The sequence below is a fragment of the Heterodontus francisci genome, chromosome 27, assembly GCF_036365525.1.
Source record: "Heterodontus francisci isolate sHetFra1 chromosome 27, sHetFra1.hap1, whole genome shotgun sequence".
Taxonomy (NCBI): Eukaryota; Metazoa; Chordata; class Chondrichthyes; order Heterodontiformes; family Heterodontidae; genus Heterodontus; species Heterodontus francisci.
The window spans coordinates 18,337,068-18,347,464 of NC_090397.1; the positions used below are offsets into that span (position 1 = coordinate 18,337,068).

The 10,397-nt window shown below is 41.8% G+C and overlaps 1 protein-coding gene across 4 annotated transcripts in view; it reads right to left on the reverse strand.

Moving 5' to 3' along the window:
* The window catches only part of aebp2 (AE binding protein 2), a 112,286-nt gene extending 106,484 nt beyond the window's left edge, over window positions 1-5,802 (reverse strand). For all 4 annotated transcript variants that reach the window (XR_010977632.1, XR_010977633.1, XM_068058944.1 and 1 more), the window contains exon 1: window positions 5,298-5,802. Coding sequence is in view for 2 of the 4 variants with exons in the window: in XM_068058944.1 (XP_067915045.1) it covers window positions 5,298-5,770 (473 nt within the window). In the remaining 2 variants the exon portion in view is untranslated. The remainder of the gene's footprint in view (window positions 1-5,297) is intronic.
* Between the last annotated feature and the right edge of the window lie 4,595 nt (window positions 5,803-10,397).

The window sequence follows — 10,397 nt, forward strand, 5'->3', positions numbered from 1 at the left end:
CCTACACTGCAACTTCCAAAAGCTATTTGTGGAACTTGCACAATGTCCTTCTCTTGAGAGTACATTTAAAACAGAGGCTTTCAAACTTCACAAGGACATAGGGAATTCTGACTGGATTCAATTATTTAGCATGCTGTCAGCACTGTGGCACAAGATTTTTTGTTGTGTATTGTTGACCAAGTAGCAGATTATTATGGTTGCTGTGCACTAACAGGTATCCAGAGTAAAACTATAAACTGACGTTAAGATGAGGGTTGCTGGAAGTCTGTCACTAGTTGTAATTCCACCACCCACCCCTTTCTTTCAAAAGCCAAGATTTCACCATATTATTGATAACTCAAAGAATCTTCACTTTCCTAAAGATTTAGTCATATGTTAGCTTCCTGAAAAATAACATTCTTCCACCCAAAAAACATGGTGGGTTCTTCACAATCCTTCCATCCTATAATTCTTCTTTCTTTTGGGCCTCCTTATCTCGAGAGACAATGGATACGTGCCTAGAGGTGGTCAGTGGTTTGTGAAGCAGCACCTGGAGTGGCTATCAAGGCCAATTCTGGAGTGACAGGCTCTTCCACAGGTGCTGCAGAGAAATTTGTTTGTCGGGGCTGTTGCACAGTTGGCTCTCCCCTTGCGCCTGTCTTTTTTCCTGCCAACTACTATAATTCTACACAATTTAAAATTAGCCACAGAATCCTAATAAAATCACATGCACTAACTTAATCCTTCAACATCATCTCTTAATTCCCTAGCTAAAGTAAAATCTCTAATTTACAGCAATAGATACATCGATCCTGTCCCTGGGCATCTAACATATCAAAACCATCAGCTGCAGCTCCCATCCCTTAAATCCAAAGACAAATTAATTTTGACCTTGAAACAAGGTAACAGAAATTTTGATAGTCGTTTTTGGTGAGTCAGGAAAAATATATTAATTTTTTCAATGGTTAAATGTAAATTTGTAATGTTTCTTTGAAAAAGGTTTAAAAAGCCACCACTTATCATTCTATCTTGCATAAAGGTTTGCTTTTTAAACATTGTTGCTTCCGTTCTGTTTGAAGCGCAGACAGGCATTCTTTGTAACAATTTCCCAAGTGAACACATTTGTGAAATGAAACAAACGTTTTATAGAACCAGATTACTGATATAGTGACACCTGGGTAACGTTATATATAGCACATTTATATAGATCATAAGCCTAGAGTCTAAAACATTCTAAGGAGCAAATGTAAACCTATGCATAATTTTTTTTAAGCCTTGTACAATTGCATAACTGATATGACAACTGGCCAATTTCTATGTAGGTGCATCACTGACTGAAGATGAGTAGCAGTCAGTGCACAAGGTGCTGGATATGATGCTGGTGGGGGGCGAGGGGGGGGGGGGGGGAGTGGGTGCCAATTTACAGTTTCTGTAATATGAAAAGAAAATTACCGCTGTTGCAAGCTGCCTTTCCAAACATGGAAAAGTACTGATTTTCAGGTAGCCAAATCAATTCGAAGAAAACTTTCAACATGCCTAAAATATACATTTTATGTACGAGACAAACTGGTTTGGAAAAAATCCACCTCAAAAAATGGCCCGTAGAAATGCTAGCATACAATGACTTCAGCTGAACATTTTAGTGATTACAACACTCATAAAATGAGTTTTGCGACCATCACTATCGGTAGAAAGGTAAATGGATTGCTCATTCAAGTTTCAGAGAAAGTACAGCCCTGATACTTCTAAACTATTTGTCCACAAAATTTAAATTATCCAGTATTTTTCATCAAGCAGTTAACAGTAGACTACATTGTTAATATGAAGTAAACTGGACAGAATAAATTAAAACTGAGCGTTCATAAAAAAAATGTGCACATAAAAACATGGCCTGTGCGTGCACTGGTACCTGCAGCACTACCTCAAGATGACACTAGTATTGAGAGTCAATTCTCCACATCAGATTTCATCCATCATAAAAAAATTCAAGTACTTAAGTTTCAGGGACTTTTTAGGATGTATGGAACAGATGAGTTATTCAAAAGACAAGTGTCAAGGCCACAAGAACAGATATGGAAGGCTATTTGACTCATCCATTCAGAACGATTGCCTTCCCAGCTATTTCCATCACAAGATCCAAGTTTGTTTTGTATCAATCCACAACTTTTGCCTCCAACACCAAAGTTGATTCTGCTTGTTCATCATTCGATGACGTTTCCTGATAGCAGACCAAATTTGCCTTTCACTATTTCAAATTTGTGACCCCTGGTATAATGCCATTTTAACAGTATAAACTAGACTGTTGACCACTTGCTTCCTCTCTCGACTGAAAAGGCCAAGTACATTCAGTCTTTTGTCACACTCGTTTTCTGATGTTAGCTTGTGGCTCTTCTTTGCACTGCCCTCAGGACTTGTAACTTGGCAACCAGAAATGAACACAGTTCTCAAGGTGTGGTCTGACCAAAACACCATAAAGCTTCAGGATGGCATATTGCAAAGTTTAATAATGCATAGGTTTACATTTTTTGCTCCTTGGAATGTTTTAGACTCAAGGCTTACCACAGTAGCCCAGTTCCAGAGAACATCTGTTTCATTTTGCAAATATGTCCACCAGGAAATTTTCCATCAATTATGCAGGATGGAAGTGAGTTGTTGACATCAAAATGAGACTGCATGACATATGCACCAATCAAGTATCACCATGACTAACAGTGGCTTGTCAGCATCACCTCACCTTTAGTTAGTCAGAGTGTAAGTAGCAAGCACCAGACACAAAGCATTGATGGACAAGGGGAAGAACAATGTCAATAGTATCTATAACCACACTGAATTCAATTATACTCTGAAGCCTAAACTAAGTGCAAATGGTATTTCTTCAGTTTTGCAAGTATTGGCAACTGCAAGTCTTGTAGTGCAATACTGATTTCAAGAATATCCTTGAACATTAAACAGAGCTTTTGCAAAATGCCCAACTTCAGTAAAATTCTGATCATGACAATTTTCTCAAATTAACATTTACCTGTACTGCCATGCCAATATATCGAGAATGAAAACTGAATTAGTAAATGTTTTCTTTTCTTTGGCGGGGTCCAAGCAATCACTATTGCCTGAAACAGCCAGACACCAACTGGAGTGAGAATGTACAAGACAAATAGGTTTTGTAACCAACAGATATAAAATAGCTTTGGAATGACAGGACATTAATACACAGGCAACTTTATTGGATTATAGACTTGCATTAAAAATTCATTGCAAATGATTGATTACATCACTTCAAATTCTCAGCAGTAGTAACTTACAAAAATATTCAACTGGAGTAATAAGATGGAAAGTATAATTTTATACATAAAATTTCATATACCCTTTCACTATGCAATTTGCCCAATGCTGCTAAATACAGGCAATATCCATCAACATTTGCATGCCCACCTGTGAAGTACCTTATATCTAGACATATAAATACAAGTTACTACACATTAATTTCGTTTTTTAGTAATGTGAAATGTTAAAATGATTGCAGCAATAAAAAAAAGCAAGCTGCACCGTTGAAGTAATCACAATATTGGTAATCATTGCGGTTGAAATCAGCCTTTAAAATGCAAACCAATTAAAAGAATTGTTTTCACCACATATGATCTGGGAACTGCAAAATACATTACACAAAGTTTTACAATAATTTGGTTCAATTATATTTCAAAATGCATGGTACAAATCAATTACTAACAGTCAAACTATTCACCATTAGACTCTTTTCTGAAATAGTCTATTAATCATGAAATGGCAAAAATGCAACACCAACTTTCTACATTTACCTACAGTACTGATGAGTTTACAACTATTTGGTATTTATATTGCGTTTGTAAACTGTAACTTGTCCCAAAAATTAGACGCAACAGATATAAAGAAAATTGGTACCATTTATCTAGGACCTCATCAAGTTGCCAGGACAACCTGTAGCTGTTTTGGGACCCGGTTGAGTCGCTCTCAACGTCCTCCTGGGCAGCACGCAGGGTCTCAGGATATCACCAGGCACCTCACGTGCAGCACGTTAATTTTGAAACATGGTCACATATGTTAGATTTATTTAATCTGTTTGTACAGTGTCATTTGAGGAAGGAATTTTAGCTTAGATCCTGGGTGAAGTCCCTACTCCTCTTCAAATATAGCCCCAGATCTTTTCTGCCTTGATTCAATATCTCATCTGAAAGACAGCAGTCTGACAATGCAGCACTCCCTCTATACTGCACTGACGTGTCAACTTAGATTATTATATGCTTAAGTACTGGAGTGGGTTTTGAGCCCACGACTGAGTCAGATGCAAGTGCTACTAACTGAACCAAGCTGACACATAGCTGGCCTTTCATATTCAAAATGCAGATTACCTCAGATCCAAACTCTGACTATCAAGTGCACGAAACACTATTTTAGAACACAAGACCTGCCCCTTTAAGGGGGGGGGGGGCAAACAGGTCACAAATGACAATTGTTCTCCATTATTTCGATTCTTACATGATACAACAGTATACATCTAACACAAAAGCTGGTGTATAAATAAATCACACCTGCATGTCCTCTTGAAACAAACACAATGAGAGGACGATGGTATGATTTATACACGACAATGACTAATGTTTTAGTTACTGGATGTCTGACGTTAAAAAGTCACTGGTATGACCAATACAACTGATATTACGGTTACATAAACTTGGGCTTTTCCAGGTGATTTTCCATCCAAAACCCTGAAACCGCCATCTCATAATAAACATGAAAAATACATTTCAAAAACGCGTCGTGTAAGTTTAGCACCAAATGAGCAGATTACCCAGAAGTTGGGCTTAGTAATTATGCTTTTTATTGCATCTGCTTTACAAAATCTACAAGTACCCGTTTGAATTAAGCGACAGGGGACAATACTTTTCAATGAAGTACGTTTTAAAAAGCAAAGACTTTTTGCTAATTATCTCAGAGAGAGGCGCAACAGGCATTGGGAATAGAGATAAATGTTATATCGATGCTTGCAACATACGGGAAGGAAAAAACCGAGGAACAAAACAGAATCGACTGGGGAGAATCGACTCCGTCTTACCCTCTGGCCAGAACTGGGGACTTCGTCTTAGACTAAATGTTCACAACTCAGTCTCATCTCTCTGTCCCTCAAAACCACTGAAACGGGAGAGAGCTAGTTGGTATACAAGCCGTGGCTACTCTCTCCGGTAAATGAAATAGGGCAATGCGGGCGTTAGGGAACGCGGGGGGGGGGGGGGGGGGGGCAGAAAGGGAGCCCCTGTTTTTATTACCCCCACCCCATATTTCCTCACCTATCCTCCGAGTCCATGCGGCTCAGCGGTTCCCCGTCCGATGAGTTCTCCAAACTCTGCCTCCTGTTGCCAGCAGCCGGAGCCGCCGCTGCCTCCTCCCGACCCCGCTGCTGCTGTTGGCCGCCCCGGACGCCGCTCCTGGCCGCCTGGAGACTGCGGGCCGGACCCAGGGGCCTGTGCGTGCTCGGAGAGGCGGCCGGGCCGCTCTGACTGTGGGCCCGGGCGGTGGAGCCTCCGCTGCCGGCCTCGGGCTGGCTCTCCTCCTCCTCCTCCTCCCGCCGCCGCTGCTGCTGCTGTTTACTGGCCTGCGAACGGCCGCCGCCACACTTGGCCTCCGACCGGCAGCTCTTCCCTCCCGCTGTCGCCACGCCGTTCAGTAGGGCGGCTGCCGCGGCCACTTGTTCGCTGTGGCTGTGAGAGGGAGTGTCGATGGCGCTGAGCGAGGTGGCGGACGGAGCGGCGGCTGCGGCCATTTCTCCGCGCGGCTTCGGCCCAGCGGGTCACGTGTCTCCTCCGCGCATGCGCGGGGGAAACTACGGCGGCTCAGCTGCTAAACGCGACCGCCAACCGTGTCGAAACGGAGAGGCTGGAGGGAGAGCATCACAGGTGGAAGGAGCCTGTGAATTCAATTGCATGGGCATCGCTACCCATTTTGAAACTTTTAATCAAACTTTATAAACTTCGTTTCAAATTTGACTTATAAAGTTTACACTTCAATCAGCACAAGCTCTCATCATCATCACCCTTTCTAAATTTATAACTGAGTGAGGTTGGTTTAAACGGGATCCCTTCATTGGTTATCTTAAACATCGTTAAGGAACAGTCCAATGATTCATCAACCCACATTCAAACTCAGTAGAAACAAAAGTACAATACTGCGAACGCTGGAAATCTGAAATAAAAACAGAAAATGCTGGTATCTGTGGAGAGAAAAACAGTGAACTTACGTTTCAGGTCTATGATCTTTCATCAGATGATTCTAGCACCAGCTCTCCGAACGAGCATTTCACCTTGTGGCATTCCCCCACCTCCTCCCTGTAACTCTGCACATTCTTCCTTTTCATATAACTGTCTAATTCACTTTTGAATGCTTCAATTGAACCTGCCTCCACCACACTCTCAGGCAGTTTATTCCAGACCTTAACCACCCTCTGCGTGAAAAAGATTTTCTTCATGTTGCTTTTGCTTCTTTTAACAATTACATTAAATCCGTGCTCTCTCAATCTCGATCCTTTCCCGAGTGGCAACAGTTTCTCTCTATCTCCTCTGTCCAGACCCCTCATGATTTTGAATCCCTCTATTAAATCTCCTCTCAGCCTTCTCTTCTCCAAGGAAAACAGACCCAACTTCTCCAATTTATCTTCATAACTGAAGTTCCTCATCCCTGAATTCATCCTCGTGAATCTTTTCTGCACACTCTCCAACACCTTCACATCCTTCCTAAAGTGCAGCGCCCAGAATTGGACGCAATACTCCAGCCAAGGCCGAACTAGTGTCTTATACAAGTTCAACATAACCTGCTTGTTCTTACATTCGATACTCCCACTACTAAAGCCCAGGATACTGTATGCTTTATTAATCACTCTCTCAACCTGTCCTGCCAACTTCAATGACTAATGCACAAAAACACTCAGGTCCCTCTGCTTCTGCACCCCCTTTAGAATTGTACCCTTTATTTGATATTGTCTCTCCATGTTCTTCTTACCAAAATGTATCACTTCACATTTCTCTGCATTGAACCCATTCCACCAACTTGTCAATATCCTTTTGAAGTCCTACACTATCCTCCTCACAGTCCACAATGCTTCCACGTTTTGTGTCATCTGCAAACTTTGAAATTGTGCCCTGTACACCAAGGTCTAGGCCATTTATATATAACAGGAAAAGCATGGGTCCCAACACTAACCTCTGAGGAACTCCACTACAAACCCTCCTTCAGCCCAAAAGAGATCCACTACTCTTCATTTCCTGTCACTCAGCCAATTCTGTATCCATGTTGCTACTGTCCCATTTATTCCATGAGCTATAACTTTGCTCACAAGTCTGGTCTGTGGCACTGTATCAAACGCCTTTTGGAAGTCCATGTACATCACATCAACTGCATTGTCCTCATCAACCCTCTCCGTTACCTCTTCAAAAAACTCCAGCAAATTAGCTAAACGTGATTTTTCCTCAATAAATCCACACTGGCTTTCTTTAATTAACCCACATTTGTCCATGTGACTATTAATTTTGTCCCAAATTATTCTTTCTACAATTTTCCCCACAACCGAAGATAAACTGACTGACCTGTAGTTGCTGGGCTTATCTTTACACCCTTTTGTGAACAAGGGTGTAACTTTTTTAATTCTCCAGTCCTCCGGCACCACCCCCAAGTCCAAGGAAGACTGAAAAATTATGGCCAATGCCTCCACAATTTCTTTCTCACTTCCCTCAGTATCCTTAGATGCATCTCATCTGGTCCTGGTCCCTTGTCCACTTTTAACTACAGACAGCTTATCCAATACCACCTCCTCATCAATTTTAAACCTGAATTAGCTCCTCTTTCACCATTGCCTGGGTTGCATCGTCTTCCTTAGTAAAGACAGATGCAAAGTAATACCTGAGCGATGCCCTCTGCCTCCATGCACAAATCCCCTTTTTGGTCCCTGATCAGCCCCACTCCTCCTTTTACCACCATTTTACTATTAATATGTCTATGGAAAACTTTGGGATTCCCTTTTAGAAAATTTGGGGATTCCAAAGTTAGATCTGTTCCAAAGCATACTTTGAGGTGAACCAGTTGATGTTTACAGGATTATGTACAATAACTTGCATTTCTATAGTGCTCCTCACATACAAAGCGATATTTCCAGCTGCTTTAAAGAGTGGGCATTGATCACGAGGAACAAGGTGGGGATGGGGGCGGGGGTGGGGGTTGCCTAAAGCAAAGTTGAAGAGTTTTTAGGATGTTTTTGAAGGCAGGAAGGGACGTGAAGTAGTGATATCAAGTGAGCATCTCCTGAGAGCAGGGACATAAGGCTGAAGGAGGGTCGCTAACATTTGGAGCAGAAGTATTTGAGAATGAAAAGTAAAAGAAAGAAAGATTTGCATTTATATCCCATCTTTCATGACCTCAGAAAAGTGCTTTGCAGCTAATGAAATACTTTTGAATGAATGTCTAGTGTTCAAGCAGCAGAGGGTGACTGAACGGACATACAACTAGAAGAAATGGTGGAGTCGGGAAGGATGTGGCCATGAGGACTTTGAAGATGAGAATGAGTATCTTAAAGTCAATTCTGAGGGGCAAGGGACTGATGGAGATAGCAAAAACTGGGGATGCAGGTCTTAGTGCAGGTAAGAACACAGGTTGCAGTGTCCAAGGAACTGCTATAGTTTTTGGATTTGGGACGTGGGGCAACCAAAAGGGAGTGATTGCAGAAACCCAGCTTGAGTTGATCACAAATGTGAATTAAGGTTTCAGTTGCGAGGAGATAATAGCATCTCAAGATCATTCTCCCTCCAACTTTTCTCTTTCCAAATGGGGAAGCATTTGACCTCCTGTTTGCACATTTCCACAAAAGCAATATCAACTATGGTTACCAACTCTGGTTGGAGGTGTTTCTGGAGGTTTGATCATGTGGCACGTGATATCTACAAATGTTACTGCATCTTCGATGGTACCTACAGAAATTATAACAGGTAGATTTCAAGGAAATAGAGTGTTTATTCCTCAAATAATATTGAGCCCATCAGATGTAAACCTGCTTTTTCAACTCAGGTGAAAACCATTCCCAATTAGACTTTCATATCCTATGACGATAAACAAGTCACTATAAACAGGCCAGACTTTTGACAAAATTTGTATTTATATTCCTAGGCCTGTTTTTACACTTGGACAATTTTATGCAGCTTTTTCCAGAAAGAGAAGTTTTGATTCTGTTAAAGTCTTTGGTGAAAGAATAACTAGAAATCCTGTATTTAAAGAAGTAGTGTTAATATTTAAAGAAGTAGTAGTAATAAAGATACTAATTTGACCTCAAATGTCTTGCAGGTCTCTGCTAGTTAGCAACGTTGGTAACACTCAGATTCCACTCATAACATTAATGCAATAACTCACTGATAGTAATAAGTGTAACTCCTATAACAAGTAGTAATCCAATAACTTGCTGATTTTCATCCTGCATTGCACAAAGTGCAGTCAGGCTCCCCGGCCAGTGTCATTTTTAATAGGCTCAATCTCTCTTCCCACCTCCTTGGGTTCTAGTTTGCACTTAGGTTCTGTGTGAAGGTGACAATGCTGCTCTGGAAGCCTTAGTCAGAGCCAATCTGTGGTTGGACTTCACACGTTAAAACCATCTGTTACAGGCCAAGCTGAACCAAACCAAGATTGCACAAAGAGACAGTTGGCTTAATATTTGGGTCACACTGTCCTACACTCAGCTCAGCACCAACATTTCCAAACTACTGACCTCCTGGGCTCCAATTTGGTAAAAGAAGAGTTATAGAATGACAAAAATTACAGCATAGGAGGTGGCCCAGTGCCTGTTTTCTTCGTAACCCCCTTTCTCACAAGTTCATTTTGTATTCCTCCTTTTCAAATATTTGTTTTATTCCCTCAGCAGCTACATGTGGTGAATTGTTCCACACTCTAATAGCCCTCAATTCAAGAACCTTCCTTTTCATTTTCCCTTTGGTTCTTCCAATTAGAATCCTCAGTGTCAGTACTCCTGCTCCCCATTCACCCACTGTTCCATAACAATATTCCACTGTTTACCCATAGTAATGTCTCCAGGTTTCATTCACCCCTTTACTGGCTGCTCCTCTTGCTCACCACGTTGCTGCTGCTGCTTCCGATACTAAAGAAAATGTTGGGCCCCACACCCATCCCATCCCCCAATCTCCGTCTCTCCAACCCACACAAGCCCCAATCTCCTGACTCCCAGTCTCCCTCTTTTCTCCCCACACCCCCGATCCACTACCCCAGGTAGGAAAACGGGTCAGCTTCCCAGGTCCTGTATCCAAGCTTTAATTTGCATATGGTGAGTGGGTTAGAGGTGGACGTCTTGTGGGTGATAGGGGAAAAGGCAAAAGTAGGCTACAGCTCCTCATTTTCCTGCT